The sequence below is a fragment of the Callorhinchus milii genome, unplaced genomic scaffold, assembly GCF_018977255.1.
Source record: "Callorhinchus milii isolate IMCB2004 unplaced genomic scaffold, IMCB_Cmil_1.0 Scaffold1, whole genome shotgun sequence".
Lineage (NCBI taxonomy): Eukaryota > Metazoa > Chordata > Chondrichthyes > Chimaeriformes > Callorhinchidae > Callorhinchus > Callorhinchus milii.
In genome coordinates this window covers 23,723,969-23,742,989 of record NW_024704742.1, presented here as the reverse complement: position 1 = coordinate 23,742,989, position 19,021 = coordinate 23,723,969, and the positions used below count along the sequence as shown (strand labels likewise).

At 41.3% G+C, this 19,021-nt stretch overlaps 1 protein-coding gene across 1 annotated transcript in view; it reads left to right on the top strand.

The window, feature by feature from the left end:
• The window catches only part of sh3d19 (SH3 domain containing 19), a 63,453-nt gene extending 44,796 nt beyond the window's left edge, over positions 1-18,657 (top strand). The window contains 12 exon segments of the mRNA XM_042340157.1: positions 3,864-3,904; positions 5,570-5,831; positions 9,410-9,478; positions 10,399-10,542; positions 11,069-11,144; positions 11,557-11,687; positions 12,589-12,644; positions 13,095-13,320; positions 14,079-14,129; positions 15,931-16,117; positions 16,243-16,343; positions 17,843-18,657. Of these exon segments, the coding sequence (XP_042196091.1) occupies positions 3,864-3,904; positions 5,570-5,831; positions 9,410-9,478; positions 10,399-10,542; positions 11,069-11,144; positions 11,557-11,687; positions 12,589-12,644; positions 13,095-13,320; positions 14,079-14,129; positions 15,931-16,117; positions 16,243-16,343; positions 17,843-17,962 (1,464 nt within the window). The 3' untranslated portion in view covers positions 17,963-18,657.
• Positions 18,658-19,021: the final 364 nt, after the last annotated feature.

The window sequence follows — 19,021 nt, the reverse complement described above, 5'->3', positions numbered from 1 at the left end:
AAGTAGTGACAAAGTATACTTTTTAAGGTTTTGATCGCAAACAGTAATCTGCTGCAAAGTTGGAAAGTGGGCGAACAGCCTGCTTCCTATCTGACGTGATAAAAGAAATTATTTCGTCATAAATGACACTGCAATACAAATCATGCACAAAGGCCCCCTTCCGTTGCAGTTTTGAATTCAGTTCATTCATGTGGCCCATGATATCAATTGCAAATGCGAAATCAGAGAGCCAATTCGCATCATTCAGCTGTGGGAAATCCAAATCTTTTTGTTTCATGTCCAAAAATAAATCAATCTCTGTTCTCAGTTCCCCCCTGTTTTCAAGCTCTTTCCTAAACTAAGCCATCTTACATTTGTGTGATACAGAACATCCGTGTGCTGGATTCCAATTCCTCAAGCAGAGTTAAAAATTGCCTGTGGTTTAATCCTCTTGCTCGAATGTAGTTGACCACTTTCGTAACTGTGTCCACGACATTGCTTAGTTTTAGAACACTCTTACAGAGGACCTCTTGGTGGATAATGCAATGTAGAAAACAATATTCTGTTCTGGATTTGTTTCTTTGAGTTGATCTTGAATTCTTTTCAGTAACCCAACATTTTCGCCTGTCAGATTTGGGCACATTCACCAATTTTTTCCACTCCACTCCTAATTTTAAGATACACTTATTTACTGCCTCCAAAAAGTCTTCTCCAGTTGTCGTATCTTTCATTGACTGCATTGATGCCAATTCTTCTGTGAGCTCAAAATGTTTGGTGATGCCTTGAATAAAACTGGGCTATGTCTTTGACATCACAACTCTCATCGAGTGCCAGTGGAAAAACATGCAAAATTGCTTACTTTATTTTTAACTGCAGATTCTTTATTACTTTATTTTTAACTGCAGATACAGAGATATCCTCGACACATCTCACAATAGTTCGCTTTGATAAGCTAATGTTCTTGAACTGGTTTTTCTTGTCTGGGCGTAAAATCGAGGCAGAGTCAACCATATATTCCTTTATAAATTCTCCTTCAGAGAATGGTTTGCTGTTCTTGGCGATTTTGTGTGCCATCACGTAACTCACTCTTGTAAACTTATTCAGGGACACAAATTGTTTTGTGAAAATGGTTTGCTCTTTTTGCATTCGAACAACCATCTCATCAGCTTTCTTTCCTTTTTCTTCGGCAGAATCGTTCTTATATTCGCAAGCATGTTTGCTCTCAAAATGGCGATTCAAGTTGTAGCTTTTGAGCACTGCCACACTTTCTTTGCAAATTAAGCACACAGTTTTTCTGCCCACACTGTTCTTTTTAAAAAAATTTAGAAGTCCATTCTTTGTTGAATATTCGGCCTTCGGCGTCCACTTTCCGCTTCTTTGATAAACTCATTTCGAATTAACGTCCTCTTCAATGAAAAGTATTGCCGCGGTTGCCACCCGCGCGTGTTTGAAAATTTGCCGATCCGTACATTTCTGACATCAGCCTGATTCAACACTTAAGGGAGCGTGCGCACAACTAAGCAGTGTGATTGGCTGATGTTCCCGGTCTGAATCAAATGCGAAATTTGTGAGACTTTCTGGGACTGAACGAACTATAATTTTTTCTATTGCTAGACACAATGACGTGCCGGATAGAATCATTTGGTGGGCCGGATATGGCCTGCGGGCCGTATTTTGCCCGCCCCTGTGATAATCTGTTCCAGTTGTTAATTACCCTCTGGGTACAGAAATCTTCCTGGTATCTGTTCTGATATTGCCCTTTGCAACTCTTAAGTTTACTGTCTCAATCCCATTCAAAATCTTAGAAGGTCCCCTCTGATATGATTCCTTTCAAGACTGGAGAGCTTGTCTAATCATTTTTCATAGTTCAATCCTCTGACACTAGGGATCAGCCTATGAAACCTTCAGCTTCTGCGAAATAAAAAGTTCCTATCTACCTAGTCTTAGCCTATTAGACCATTTTGTCTGAAAATTCAAGATTCCTCAATCTTGGAAAATTCCCAAACTGTCTCGATTTGGAAATTGATTTGCCACAGTTCTTCCAAACTGAGACTGAATTGAAGAACTCTCCGCTTTACCTGTGCCATCCCAAATCCTTACACAATATGTGATGCTGTGGACACATTAGATGATCACTATAAGTGGTTTATTCAATAACAGAGTAAATTGTAGCCAGTGTCACAGTGATGGTAATTTAGACCCCAATAATTCTCTTTATTCTCTTGATGATTCTCTGCATTCTCTTTATACATAAAGTATCTACAAAAGTAACCATGGGAGTGAATATCAATTGACGTGATATCACTGTAAGCGGGCTTTTTCAATCACAGCTCCAGGCTGGGCTGAGCCAGTTAATTTCTTCACACACAAGCTGGCAGTGTGTGACATTTTCTGCCCCAGAAAGCTGTGGAAGTATTGGGGATTATTAAGTGACGAAATAATAATAATCAATTCGCTATACAGTATATTCTGTGCGGCGCTTTGAGAAGTCTCGACGACTTGATTATTATTATTTATGTTTAAATGAGAGACACAAATACATGGGCAGTAACGATATTGAAGGAGCAGGTAACTAAGATTAAAAGATCTGACAAGATCAAATAAACTGGTGGAAAAGGCTGGAGGATTAAATAGTCTCCTCCTGTTTTCCTATGATCTCAGTACAGGCCATGTTTTAAATTGAATAATCTGGATGTAGGAGCAACAAATAGCTATATTGCACAGTCCAACTTACCAACCCCAAAATGTATCCAGCAGGATACTCTATATGGAAGCGATTATACATTCTCAAGCTTCAATAAAAGCTTTTTTTTAGTGCAGTCACCTGGTTGTTTAGTGGGAGTTTTGAACATGATGATTTAAACGTTTGCAGGCATGGGATACTGAAACAATTGTTTGAGATTGCGAAATGCAGGTGCACAGTTTTTTGGGGGATGGAGGAAGATTGGGAGAGATGTTGGAGGAGAATCTACTTCATTTACTGGGGGTTAAAAAGCAACCAATGACATCAGTGTGCATTCAAGCTTACAATAGGAATGTCCCGTGCCTCTGACCTTACATACCCTCTAGGTTCTGGCTGTGCAGTTTGTGTAGATCTGATCTGTGCAATCCTGGTCCTTTATTATTGATGATGATAATAATGCTTGCATTTGATATAGCGTCTTATCCCATCGTTGATACGTCCCAAAGCGCCTCACAGAATATACTGTAAATTGAATTGACTGTATATTTTGTGGGCGAAACGCAGCCCTGGCTATTTTCCATGTCACTGGTGCTTGCTAAAGTTCGGATTCAGTTTGGTGGAGGTATTTGAATTAAGAGGATAATTTGCTGCACAAAAGGCCAATTGTGCAAAAACTGGAAGGATCAAGAGAATAGGAAAGCTCAGAGTGGCGGCTGTTGCAACGTGAAGGAGCAAACAAATGGAGGAACACAGTGTGTCTATCTGTAGAAGAAACAGTGCTATAATGTGGATGGGTAAAGATGAGTAGTACAGTCTTGAGTGCTATGGCTTTATCCTTCACAATTTGTCCTAATTTCTTGCCATTACAGGACTGTGTAGCCCTCTTAATATTTGAAAAGAGAAGGGAGGTTCTCTCAGTGTCCTGGCCAACAATTCCTCAAATGAAATGTGTCACTCGTTTCATGGCTGTTTGTGGGACATTACTGTTTGTAAATTACGCTGCAAAATGTACTCAGCCACAAGTAAAATGATGAATCACACACTTTACATGAAATCATTTGAAGCACTTTGAAATGTTATGAAAGGTGCTGTATCAAATGCAAGATTTATTTATTATTCTTATTAATTAGAATTTGTAAATCTCTTTCAGAGATTTTTTTATGTTAAAGCCATTGTATAACTGCAAGCTGTTATTTTTCAGGAACTTTCTGATGGGCCAGGACCACCTGACACCAAACCTTGGTGAGTACCTGCAGATTTGACAGTTTAAGGTACAATATGAGAATTACTGAACTAAAAGCTGAAGCTAGTGCTTCAGAGTAGATCTGAAAAGTGGGATATATGGTTTCATGGGAATAAGTGAAATAATTAAGTGTGAGGAATAGCCAAAAGAGCAATTGTTAAATGAAATCATGGTATATCAGGAGAGAGGTCTAGAGATTATTGTGGATAAATCAATGTCAGCCCAATGCTTACAGAGCATTAGATACTCATTCTAAATTATTAGCAGAGGCATAGAGTACAAATTGAAAGAGGTTGTACTCTTGCTTTGTAAGAATTTGCCATGCCTCGTCTGGTATTTTGGGTTGCTTAATGTCAGGAAGAGCATTTTTTTCGATAGGAGAGTACAGAGGTAGGTAATCTGGATGAAGCTGTGTTTTAAGAATACGGGAGCAAAGATATGAGCTTGTTCTCATTGGAATAGAGGATGTCTTCAAGGTTATGAAATAGATTGACCATCTTCATCCATACAATTTAGATGGACACCAGGATCCGTAAGCGAGGCATAAGGAATTTAGTATGTCAGATGAACTTTTTTTAAATACAAAGGCTAACGGACTCAGTGGACTCATGGGGTATAACATTCGATTGATTTCCAGCAGGATTCCACAGTGAGGGAATACTTCTAGTCACTGGAAGTCACGTTGACTTATAGAAATATGTAGAGTGTTGCAGCACGGAAATGGGCCATTTGGCCCAAATAGTCCGTGACCATTTATCCTCCACACAAGCTTCCACGTCTCCTATTCCCCTCACCTTTTCCCCTCTATGTGCCCTTCTTTGTGTATATGCAAATATGCCGATGCTTTTTGCATCAAGCCACAACTTCTAGTAGTGAGTTCCACATTCTAAATTATCCTCTGTGTAAAGAAATTTTCCTAAACTCCTTTTTAGTAGATCTGCTACTGGTATAGCCCTTTGCTTTGGACTCGCTAACTAGAAATAGCCTATCAAAATTCATTGTATCGAATCCTTCATAAATCTATCAATTGTCTCGGATCGAGAGAAAAGCTTCAACCCGTCCAGTCTTTCTTGATAGCTGTATCCATTCATTCCTGGTAACATCCTAATATATTTATGCTGATGATGATAGATGGATGGATGGATGCATATTTAAATGTGTGGGTGTGTGTGTATGTATGTGTGTGTGTATATATAGATATATATGTTCTCTCTTTTACATATTATATATATTGTGTGTGTATAATGTAACTTATAGGAACTCTGCTGTGTAAGGAGATAGCACCAACACTGAGTTCCTCCAAATTAATGGGCCATACCTCTGGTTTCCTTATTAAGGAGCCCTGTAATAAATCAATGTGTATTTGACCTCACGGTTAGAAGTGCAACATTGTAATTCCTATTTTTACCTATTCTGCCATAAAGATTAATAGTCAGTCTCTGCAAGGCTATTTTCAGCATATTAGAAGCAGGAAGTGCCAGATTCTTGATTTGGAAAATGTATGTGTTGGTTTAAGAACCGTCTCTGAGCAGTCGCTGAAGCACAGTTATGAATATTCATGTTTGAGAGGAAATTTAGAACAAGAACTTTGTTTACATTTCATTTAACTTTACAAGACCTGCCCGCATTCCCTTCAGATTATTGTTCCTGCTGTCTCACTACAGGCCACCTGCGGGCAAAGTCCCTCCTGCTCGTCGTCCAACGGCTAAAGTGGGCCCGGCAAGGCCACCCCCACCAAAGATTGCAGCTGCACCTAACTCACTCCGCCGTTCTGCATCTGAACTGGCAATATTCAACACCGACGCTAGAAAAACCAGTCCGAGTCGCCCCGGGAGGAAGCAATCGAAGAGTCAAGTCTTACAGAAGAATCGGCCCGATCTCCCACCTCGTCCAAGTCCTGGGCACCCGCTGTACAATCAATACATGGTAATCCATTGCGATTCCAGCACGATAATGTAGGGCGCCTACAACCTGCCTCGCCATTGCGAGCAAACTAGGACCACAGTGCAGTAATGCGTAAATGCAAATCAATTCTAAGTACAGGCAGGACTCTTAGAACACTTGTAAAGTGACATCAGTGGTGTTTCCTGCAAAAGTACGTGTGTATAGGATGTGATATTAGTGGCAGGCTGATGATCTGGGAATCGGCCTTTTTTTAGCACCAGATACTGGATGTTCTGTACCTTTGGTGTAGTGAGGTTCACAGTAGACCAGCATTCATAGTGAAACCGCTCTCGAGCAGGGCTCATTCCAATGGGCCCGGCCCTGAATATGGTCATGGGGGGATAGATGTATAGTGAAGTATTTAGTACTTGGAGGTTTCCACACTTTGCTTCAGGGCGCTACTGTTATAAGGCTCCCCAGTTTAGCTATAATGCACCCTTGGCTCTATAGGTACACTATAGACCTGCACTGTACCAGAAGTACATATGGCAAAAGACTGTCTGCCTTTCAGGTAGCAGGTGACTGCAGGTGACCTCCATTCATCAGCCAACCCCTGCTAAACACCCTCAGACAGCCCGGATTGCACCTCAGGCGCTGCCAGCATCAATATCCATGGCTGCACACTCAACCTCACTAAGCCAGTCAGGAACCTGGGTGTCTTATTTGACCATGAACTGTCCTTTAAGAACATAAGAACATAAGAATTAGGAACAGGAGTAGGCCATTCGGCCCCTCGAGCCTGCCCTGCCATTTGATAAGATCATGGCTGATCTTCAGACCTAACTCTAATTACCTGCCCTATCCCCTTATCCCTCTTTTTTTAAAAATCTATCAGTCTCATCCTTGAAGATGTTCAAGGACTGAGCATCTACAGCCTTCTGGGGTAGTGATATCCATAAATTCACTACTCTCTGAGTGAAGAAATGTTTCCTTAACTCTGTTCTAAAAGGCTAACCCTTAATTTTAAGACTGTGACCCCTGGTTATAGATTCTCCTACCAGGGGAAACAGACCCTCAGTGTCTACTTTATCCAGCCTTTTAAGAATCTTATATGTTTCAATAAGATCTCCCCTAATTCTTCTGTACTCTAGAGAATATAGCCCTAGTTTATTCAGCCTATCCTCATAGGTCAGTCCCCTCATCCCAGGAACTAACCGAGTGAATCTACGCTGCATGCTCTCTGGGGCAAGTATGTCCTTTTTTAAATAAGGAGACCAAAACTGCACACAATACTCTAGGTCTCACCAAGGCCCTATACAGTTGCAGCAAGACTTCCCTACTCTTGTACTCTAAACCTTTTGCAATGAACGCTAACATGGCGTTCGCCTCTTTAGTTGCTTGCTGCACTTGCAAACTAACGTTTTGAGACTGGTGTACAAGGACACCCAAATCCCTCTGAACACTAACACTATCTAATCTCCCCCCCTCTAGAAAATAATCAGTTTTTCTATTTTTTCTACCAAGGTGAATAACGTCACACTTCCCCACATTAAATTCCATCTGCCACCTACTCGCCCACTCCCTTAGACTATCTGTATCCCGTTCCAATCTTTTTGCAATATTTTCAGAGCTTACTCTCCCACCTAGTTGAGTGTCATCTACAAATTTAGATACGTTACATTCAATGTCTTTGTCTAGATCATCGATGTAAATTGTAAATAGCTGAGGCCCAAGCACTGATCCTTGTGGCACTCCACTAGTCGCATCCTGCCAATTCGAGAATGACCCGTTTATTCCTACTCTCTGTTTTCTACCCATTAGCCACTCTTCAATCCATGCTAATATGTTCCTATTAATCCCGTGGGCCTTAACGTTGTGCAATAGCCTTTTGTGTGGCACTTTGTGAAATGCCTTTTTAAAATCTAAATATACTACATCTACTGGTTCCCCCCTATCTAACTTGCTAGATACATCTTCAAAAAACTCTAAAAGATTAGTTAAGCATGACTTCCCTTTTGTAAAGCCATGTTGACTCTGCCTAATCTTGTTATGGTCTTCCAGGAATCCCATAACGACATCTTTAATTAAGGACTCAAGAATTTTCCCTACCACTGATGTCAGACTAACTGGTCTATAGTTCCCCATCTTTTCTCTCCCACCCTTCTTAAATAGTGGTGTTACATTTGCAATCTTCCAATCAATGGGAACCGTTCCAGAATCCAGAGAATTTTGGAAGATCAAAGATGAGCCATCCACTATCTCAGTAGCCACTTCTTTTAAAACCCTAGGATGTAGGCCATCAGGTCCAGGAGATTTATCAGTTTTAAGACCTGACAATTAACCTAAAACCATTTCTTTACTAATATTAGTTCCCCCAAGTTGCTCGCCAACATTGTCTTCGTGGTTCCCCTCTATTCTTGGTAGGTTTTCAGTGTCTTCTAAGGTGAAGACAGTAGCAAAGTACTTGTTTAATGACTCTGCCATGTCTTTGTCCCCTACTATAATTCCCCCCCGTCTCTACCTGTAGCGGACCCACATTTACCTTTAACAGCCTCTTCCTCTTTATATATTTATAAAAACTCTTGCAGTCTGTCTTTATGTTCTTCACTAGTTTGCCCTCATATTCCATTTTCTCCCTCTTAATCACTTTTTGATTTTCCTTTGTTGATACCTAAAGTTCTCCCAATCCTCGGATTTACTACTCATCTTAGCTGTTTCTCCCCCACATCCGAGACACGACCGGCACTGCCTACCACCACCTCTGCAACATTGCCAGACTTCGTCAGTGCCTCACCCCTCAGGATGCCGAAACCCTTATCAACGCATTCGTCACATCAAGGCTCAATTATGGAAACTCCCTCCTCATCGGCCTTCCCAACTCTTCCCTTCACAAGCTGCAGATCATCCAAAACTCCACAGCTCATGTACTCTCACGCACCAGGCTCCGTGACCCCATCACTCACACCCTTGCCCAACTCCACTGGCTCCCCATCCCCCAGAGGATCGAGTTCAAGATCCTTGTCCTCACTTTCAAGGCCATCCATGGCCTTGACCCCTCCTACTTCTCTGACCTGCTGACTCCCTACCAACCTGCCCGCTCCCTCCGTTCAGTGAGCTCTGGTCTGCTCCATGTCTCTCGCCCGACCCACCCTACCATCAGTGGCTAGACTTTCAGCCTCTCTGCCCCCACACTCTGGAACTCCATCCCACAGTCCCTTCGCCTTGCTTCCTCCCTTGCCTCCTTCAAGGTCGGTCTCAAGACCCTTCTCTTCGTTCGTGCCTTTTGTCACTCTCCCACGTCTCTGCCTTCCCTCACCCCTACACCACACCTCCCCCATGCTTGGGCCCCGACCCCTGACTGTTCAGCGCTTTGGGACGTCCTCCTGATGTGAAAGTTGCTCTATAAATGTAATTTTGTTGTTGTTGTTTGCCCATTGCCCTGAGAGGTTGTTGAAAACCGTTTTGACTATATTTTTATCACAAACCTATTAATGTTTGTACTGTAGAATGGGTTTCATGCAGGTGGCCTGGGGCTCTGAGAGTGCATAATATGGAGCTTCGAGACCAGATGTTCATGTTGGAATGGGCAATTCTGAGCTTGTTATTTTACTTCTTCCTAGCTGCCAGTGCCGCATGGGATTGCTGAGTGTGAGGTCAATTCCAAGGTCTCGGGAGACCTGTCCTTCCAGGTGAGGTGGCCAGTGCACCTATTTCTACAATCTGCATTATTGATGTGCTATTGGCAATGAAAAGGCATTTGGTTGTATTCCAGTTTCAGAGGTACAGTGTTTATGAAGTGACCCAAAAAACTGGGCTCCTGTTTGGGTGAGGGGAAGAATGCAGGAGGAAAATGATTCAATGGTTCATTTAGTTTGAAAGTCCTTGAGCTGAATTCCTACCATATTTACCATGTTTGGGTGCTGAAATTGGGTTTTCACCCATGGGCAAGAGAGGAAAACAACCAAGATTACTGCTCTGCGTAGTATCTCAGCTAGAAAATGTGTGCATGTGCTTGTGAGAGATTTAGGTAGATATTGGATGACACTCACTGTCCAGACTTACACATGAACAATTCCCATTTGACAACAGTGACGAAGATCCCATTGGAACCAAGTAGACTGGAGTTGGAGAGAGAATTGGGGAACAAAGGAGCATTTTTCTGCCATCATTGAAAAAAAATAAACTTATTCTGTGAGAACATAAATATCATTGATTTGTGCACCCAGCTTGGATTGTTGTTGGTGAAAATTTTTTGTTGATAATCTGGAGTATTAAATGATAATAATAATAATAATCCTTGCATTTGATATAGTGCTTTATCGTGTCTTTGAGACGTCCAGAAGATCTTCACAGAATATATCATAAAGTGAATTGACTGTATCTTGTAGGCAAAATGCGGCAGCCAATTGCACACAGCAGTGACCCACAAACAGTCATGGATTGAATGACCAAATTATTGTTTTTATTTTTCATTTATTTTGAAGGGATTATCACTCCCGGAAAGGCGATCTGCCAATTGACTAACAATTGGGCTCCTACTTACGGCTAGCTTAAATGCAAGGAAAACCCCAAGACTGAACCATCTGTCTGTCTTTCTCTCTATTGATAGCGTGGCGACGTTCTTGTTCTCCAGCGTCGTGTTGATGGCAAGACTCTCCGGTGCCAGAAGGGCCTTGAGACTGGCAAGGTTCTTCAGTCTCATATGACAATAATCACTCCATTGGATGATGAACAAGTGAAGGTGTCAGGAAAGGTCGGTAAACCCATTTCCAACGCATCAACCTATTTTATATAGCATCTTTCACATAGGATAACGTTTTAGAGCACTTCAGACTCTATTAGATGCTGAGTGAGTCGGGGGGGGGGAGTGACAATAGGCAAGGTTGAAGAAGTAGGATTTTAGGCAGGACTTTAAAGACTGATAGAAAGGGGGTGAGTTGGAGAGGTTAGAGGGAGTGATTTTCAGAGGTTAGGGGTGTAGTTGTTTAAAACCTGAAGGAAAGCTAGAATAATCTTCTTAGGGAAATTTTACTTCCTTTTGGTGGTATTCGGTGTGGGTGGGTGGGACGAGATGGGAGACAAACGGATGGACAGACGAGAAAGGAATAAAGTTAATGTGATAAACTTCCCAGTAGTTTTGGGATTAGGATTGTTCTGAATTGTAACTCTTCAAAGATTCAAAGAAGAGGAAGTTCAGTTGCTGGCAATTGGCTAGGTTTATGTACTGTACAAATCATCTTGTCCTGTAATCTCATCTGTGCCCTATTATGTTTTGTTAGAAACCTTCTCCGCAGAGACAGCCAGATGGAGACCGAAATGCTCCCCACGCAACAGTGCTGCATGACTTTATAGCAGGTAAGGACCCGGGTGAGGTGAGAATTTAATGAGTGAAGGCTGGTCAATGCCTTAGCCTCCTTCAAGTCCTGCCTCAAGACCCTCGTCTTCAACCATGCCATGGGCCACCCCCTTCCCCTCCCTTCCCCCCCCCAACCCCAGCTCAGGTATGAAATGCTGTACTCTGTCCAGCGCCTTGGAACATTCTCCCAACATGAAAGGCGCTATACAAATGTAATGTTGTTGTTGCCTCTACCTAGCCATAATCAGTACTGCAGGAACTGTAATTTAAAAATGGTAAGAGTGGTTCAAGCAGATGAAGCTGTAATCCTCTCACTCTTTGATCTCATCCAGGTCCGAAGGGAATGGGTTCAACTATATATAATTCAGTGGAGATGCACTGACCAGAGTGTCTGTTTCTCTTTTCCCTCAGAGCAAAATGATGAGCTGAATCTGAAGGCCGGAGATGCTGTGTATTTGCTGGAAAAACTGGATAAAGACTGGTTCAGTGGAAAATGCAAGGGACATACTGGAATTTTCCCTGCTAGCTTTGTCAAAGTTGTTGTAAGTTGCTGATTTGCCATATCTGTGTAATTTGTCAAATGCCTGGATCTTAACATAGATCCAGAAATTAGGGGAAGAAACCTCATAACCTCATGTTTACACACTGGCTAGTGAACAGTTTGTTACCGAGTGATATTCTCAAACCAATTAATATTTATAACCTGCTTCACCCCAGATCTTTCAAACTTTCTCCCTTGGCAAGTTCAATGCAATTCATGAGGTACATGTGCCTTCTATTTTTACTGTGCATCAGCTTATTCTGAGTCATAAGGTTGTGGGTTCAAACCCAACATCGGGACTCCGAATCACATGGTGTGAGCTGATACTCCAATGTGGGGTGGGGGGGTGCTGCATTGTCGGAGGTGCCGTCCTTCAGATCAGACATTAAACAAGCCCCATCTGCCTGTTCAGGTGGATGTTACAGATCCCATGGCACTACTCAAAAAAAAAAAAGAACGTCTCTCAGCGTATCCTGGCCAGTTAGCCCGCTAATCAAATTGATCACTCACTCCATGGATGTTTGTGGAACATTGATAAACTCAAATTGGCTGAAACTTACGTAGTCAGCACACTTTACAGTATATCTTGTGAATTGCTTTGGGGCATCCTCTTGACATGACAAATGTAAGGATTATTATTGTTTTACTGTGGATGTGAGTCATTAGGGGATTGCCTTTACCCACTATACCATCAAGGGAGAAAGCAAATGTTTGTTAAACTTCTGACCATACTTATTTTATCTTAACATACGTTCACATACCAATGCAAAGCCATTACACTTTACAGTAAATCTTTTGAAATGCCTTGATAAAACACGATAAAACACTAATCTCAAATGCAAGGAATATTATCTTTGATGAGAATAAGTAGTGTACCAACCAGTTAATTTATTTTTGGCCAGGTTGACCTCCCTGCAAGTGGCTTACAGGAAAGAAATACGAAGAAAGTTGTGAATAAGTCATCCTCGCTTACCAGGTTGGCTTCAATACCTCTATAATTGTGAAGCTGTCTTTAGTTTAACTTCTTACCAAATTGAATCTTAAATGTGGTGGATTTTAATCATTTGATAGCGTTATTATTTTTTGATTTACTCCCTTTCTGTCTTCAAGTCGCGCCTTAAGACCTGCCTCTTCAACCATATCCACTGTCACCTCCTCCTCTCCCCCCTTACCCTGCTTGGCATCCATCCCCTCCACTTTAAAGCGCTCAGAGAACATTCTTCGTGAACGGCACTATATAAATGCAAGTTGTTGTAAGTGTCCTTTATTTTATCCATACTTCCCGTATATAAGGTAGTTTTTAGAAAAGTGAACATGTTTAAGCCGTTGGTCGTAAATGTGAGGTTTCAACAGTCCGTTGGGCTGTGATGTGGATACTGTGCTCTCTGACGTTCTGCCTATTACACAGAGGACCTCGATGTGTGGCTCGTTTTGACTTTGAGGGAGAGCAGCCTGATGAGCTTACTTTCTTCGAAGGAGATGTTATTGCACTGAAAGAGTATTTGAATGAGGAATGGGTTCGAGGACAACTGAAAGGTCACGTTGGAACGTTTCCTCTGAATTTTGTAGAGATTATCGAGGACCTCCCGATGCCAGTATTGCAGCCATCGCAGAACACATCGGTGTCCTCGGGTAAGTGCACTCTGTTAGTCTGGGTTACTCAGATGTGCTTATCTTAGGGGTTACTGTTTCGCACTGGTTCTGATGACACTCCTAACATGTGCAAGAAAAGTCATTCTTAAAGCCATGTGTCTGTCTTGCTGGTGGACACTGCTGGGTTTCTGTGGATTAATGATTGACAGTTGAAATGGAGAATTGTCCCATTGGCCTTTCATTGCCACTGCGAGCCACTATCCAATTGCAGCATCTCTCTTTTAGGGTCTGACACCTGTGAAATCCCTCTCTAAGGGTCTGACACCTGTGAAATCCCATCATCTTGTTTAAGAGTTCTGCATTCAAATCAGACAAAGATGTCCACATACGCATGCACCTGTTAATTTCCCTATGTTTAGTATGGAATGCACCCCCACTTACCCAATTCCACAAAGTATTAGGTGCACGTTACCAAGCTTAGGGGATAGTTTCAGGGTATGTAGGAAGGATTTACATTGGAAATGTGAGAGCTCATTATCTGATGCATCTATCTACATGATATTGGACAAGATGGCCTATGAGAAGGATGCCTTTATTCTGTGCAGCTTCCAGGAATTCAGTAGCAGCCCCGTGGGCTGATTTCAGTGATGGGGCTTCCCCAGCATTCAAACTTGACACCATCTTGTCAAGAGCCATGTGCTCCTGTCAGTGGTCTGAAACTTTGAAATTATCTTTTTACTGTCAGCAAGATAAACCTTGTGTAGTCTGGAAACTTACGTTAAAACTATCTTTCCTTAGGTTTGGCATGTCTGTGAGTGGCAAGACAGAAGATACCCCCGTGACCAGTCAGGTAACACTGTTTTTGAGTGAAAGATCCAGCTTTGTTATAGCTAAGTTGTCTGCAGTCATTTCATCTGAATTACTGTGTCCCAATACCAACTTGAGCCTCAGCTCAAGTTGGTATTGGACACAGTAATTGATGAACTGCTGAAGAGCCCTGCATTGGTGCGGCCCTCCCTTGTTTGTCCAAGATGTTTAAACAAGGTTCTGGCTACCTGTTGAAGTGGATGTTAAAATATTACATCAAACAATAACTCTTATAATTATGCTTTGCTTATAAAGCAGATGCACTGTGGACCCACAGCTAGTTTCCTGCACTGGGTATGTGCGACCTAATCTGCCCGCAATATTGGGTTGGTTGTGTACCACAGCAAAACACAACAGTACACAATCAAACCTGCTAGAGCAAGCAAGGCTCTGTATTTTGAGGCCAGCAGTTTTCACGTGCACAGGACCATCATCTCTCATATGTTTGGTGATTTCATGATGCGGAAGCACTAACTGGTGATCACATTGCGTTATTAATATCCTCGCATTTGATTTTGTGATTTTCACGTTGGGACAATATTTCAAAGCTCTTCAGCAGGATTTACTGCAAAGTTTAGTGACTGTGCTGGTTAAGCAGCCAATTTGTGCACAGCAATAAGCCATACACAGGCATGACGTAAATGTCCAATTATAGTATGTTTTATAAATTGAGTTGCAGGTTAATGTATTCCAACCGTCCGGTTATAACATGGTTACATCACATTCGAAAAGGCAAGGCAGTTCTCAACTATCACCACAGTCGCATGCTACAGAGTAGGGTCGTGATTCGAGAGCAGAACAGGTCATTTAGATTTCATTACTTTGGAAAAAGAATGGAGTTCTGAAGTTGGAGACGGGACAGTTTGTTAGCAAATTTAAGAGGAAGTTAAATAGATCTTTGTGAAGAAATCAATTGAGACGTACTAGAGTTGGATTTTTTTCAATTAAAAGTACTTTAGGATTTTCTAGGTAAACCTGCGCATTCGCAAGTAAACCTGTAGAAAAATGTGCCCGTGTGGGTCTGCCCTAAGCTATACAGATTCCGATTTTGATTCTTAGTTAACTGATCTTATCCATGGAAATGGTGGTAGTGGTGAAGAGGGGTTCAAATTAGCCTGGGTTCCCTGCTAAACAGAGATCCTTAATGGAGTTGAATGTGTGTGGATACCTGATGAGAACAAGATCTGACCTGCCTTGATGCTGTCTAACTTATCAGCATTGTCAAAGGTCACTCATAAAGATGGGTCACTTAAGTAATGGGTGTCTGTTTCTCCTGAGGTCAATTGAACTGCTTCATCCTCCACCTTGGCTGAGCCCAGCTGCTGTCGGCACAGGCCTAGATTCGACTGTAAGGTCTTCTGATCTATGGGAGACCTGTAGCTCAGTGGTTAGAGCACTCACCTTCCAAGCGAGACATCTGGGCTTGATTCCTGGCAGGGCGAAACCTTGGGCAAATTTACTTAATCTACACACTTGATAATAAACCCTCAAGAAAAAAATAAATAAAATTGATCACTTGAATCCACGACTATTTGAGACACTGCTGTGCGCAATTGGCTGCTGCGTTTCGCCCACAAATATATAGTCAATTCACTTTACAGTATATTCCGTGAAGCGCTTTGAGATGTCTAGAAGATGTGAAAACCGCTGTATCAAAAGCAAGGCTTATTGTATTATTTATTTATGAGGACTTTATTGCTGCACTTGTCTGTGCATTAGGCCATAAGAAAGCTCTTTTTCTGCTGATAGCACACTGATCCGATTTTGTACTGTAATTGCTGCAGATTGAAGACTTGGGCACAGAGTGGTGTGAAGCACTTTATGATTTCAAAGCGGAGGATCCTGATGACCTGTCATTTAAACAAGGAGATCGGATTCTGATCATGGAACAGCTAGATGCTGAGTGGTACAAAGGGAAACTGAATGGGCACGAGGGAATATTCCCGACTGCGTTTGTTCAGTTCTGTTCAGGTACTATCGTCGTGAACCTGGGAGTTCGTGACACCGAGGATTAGCAAAATTCTCAATTTTCATTCTGAATATTTGTGCAGTCATTCAGGATAAATCAGTGACTTTATGGCTACTTTTTTCTTCAGGAACCGTGAATTCAGTAAAACAAACTTTGGGGAACAAGAGAGGCAAAGCCAAGGCATTGTATGATTTTGCAGGGGAGAATGAAGATGAGCTCACTTTTAAGGTATGATGTGCCTCAATACAATACAGTATAATTTGTCTCCTGTTGAATCCTTTATTTAGGTGGTAGAAACCTTTCCCAGGAATGGAAGGCAGAAGTACAGTAATTCAGCAATTTTCCAACAATTCTTTAAACTATTTAAAACAATAAGTCTTCATTTTTATCTGATGAAATCTGACATTTCACACAAATCGTTCAATCCTATGCTGTGCTACAGCCTCCATTGGAACCATCTACATTTGGGAAGCTTCATTACTCCACATGCCTCCGTTTACCTCGCAGTAAGTAGTCAATTGGCTGTTAGTCAATTGGCGGATTGTTTTTCTGGGGGTAATAAACCCTTCAAAAAAATAATAATAATTTGGTCACTTAATCCATGTTTGTGGGACACTGCTGTCCGCAATCAGCTGCTGTGTTTTGCCCACAAAATATACAATCAATTCACTTTACAGTATATTCTGTAAAGAGCTTTGAGACTTCTCAAAGGTAAGGTGCTAGATCAATTGCAAGGATTATTATTATCTTCACTATTTACAGAATTTACAGAAGTGGAGTCCTGTAGCTCAGTGGTTAGAGCACTCGCTTTGCAAGCGAGAGACCTGAGTTCAATTCCAGGCAGAGGGCGAAACCTTGGGCAAGTTTCCTTACTCCACACGCCTAATAATAATCCCTCCAAAAACCACAAACAATAATTAAATTGGTCATTTTCAATCTACGACTGTTTGTGGGACATTGCTGTGCACAATTGGCTGCCGCGTTCGCCCACAAATATACAGTCAATTCACTTTACAGTGTGTTCTGTGAAGCGCTTTGGGACGTCCTCCCGACGTGAAAAGCGCTATAAATAATGCAAGGATTATTTTTATTATATTAGAAGTGGAAGGGTAAAATATTCAATCCACTGCGTCACCCACTTCCTCTTTATTACAATTGTTTGTAGTCCTGTTTCATGCTGATTCCATTATCAAGTGATCCAATTTTCCGCCTTTTTTTAAAAAAAAATCTCCTTTCCTAAAGATGTTCAGCTTCCACTGGGATATGATTCCATCAAGTGCTTGTTGGCCTCCAGGTGTCTTTATTGCTGTGTGATATGGCACCGATTGTTGGCTGGTTATTTTGACCACAGGAGTTATCCCATCTCAGGATGACCCTGTACACTCCCATCCACACACTCATCTTCCAGCAGTTTCTGGATTGTGATTAGGACTTAAATATGAACACCTCAAACTACCATCCTAGACTTAAACCGAAAACCTGAGATTTTGTTTCTCTCTATAGTCCCGTACTACTGAATAGTGACTTTACCCACGAGATACCAATCATTTACATAAATCTGATTTCCTTGCTTGGACAATTTGGTAGAGATATGTCCATGAAAATATTGCCAATATAGCCTCATGTTTATCACAACCCTTAGCTTCTGCCGTGCTGCATGGAACCTGGTACTTATAAAATGAAATGGCATCCATCTTTATTGTAAGCAATGATCTTTTTATTTCAAGGTTGGAGATATGATTGTCGAGTTGGAATCAATAGATGCTGATTGGATGAAAGGAGAACTACTGGGAAAAGAGGGAATTTTTCCCAGGAACTTTGTCCAAATTGTTCAAGAGCCATTGTGACTTTTCCTTCACTTGTGCTGAAGTGGTAAAGCAGAGCATGACTGAATTTTATCAATCATGCTCCGTGACCTTTTGTACTGAAGGTGACCAAAAAGAGCTCAATGACCATTTGTACTGAAGGTGACCAAAAACTGGAATGAATTAACCCTTGAGATGAAGTCAATCAAATGGATTCCACAGTTGTGAATTTGGATGCACTGCAGTCACTTGGGTAGGTGTATGGGTCAGTCTTGGATATCCACATTTTCTTCAGTTAATGAGCACTACAGATTGTATTTTTGTACCACAATGCCACTCAGTCATAATGAATGTTGCTGTAGTGATGTTTCATTGCAGATTCAGAGAGCAAGACACCAATCACATTATCATCAACAGGAATTGCCTGTACATACTGATATTGACATCAAAAGGGCTGGTTTTCCCTTTTGTGCTGTCATCTTTCATTTATATTTTCTCTCTCTTTAATACTAACCTCAAAAGTGCCTATTTACATCCTGTTCCTTATCTTTCAGCTACTGATCTTTTTAAAAAGCTTTTTTTAAAAGTTCTAGCATTACAATACTGATACGGTATTATTGTCAAATGACAACTGGCTATGGATGGTACTGAATTATTCTGGTGTGCGTTCTTCACTGCTCACTTTTGCAAGAATGATGACTTTATAACCTTTTGAATAAACCATATTTATTTCTTAATTTATGTGCACATGTATTATTTGGGGAACAAATATCACTTGATATTAAGATACCATTTTACAGAATTAACTTGCCTTTCTGTGGTGATGTTTTAAGTTCTATTAATATTGCATGCATCACTGATCTATCTGTTAGTCCAAAACATCCACAACTTTTCAAAAATTCACTTGACAGCTTGCTCGTGTTTAAGTGGCTCATATTGCCACCTTGTGGCCAGTTCCTACAAAAATATACACTTGTTACACATTGACTTAGTTTTGTATCTATAAAAACATTTAATTTATGATCCTGGAACCTAGAGCCATATTTTACTGTGAAGAAAGCATCTGAAACATCCTCAATACATTTGATATTGAAACAACTA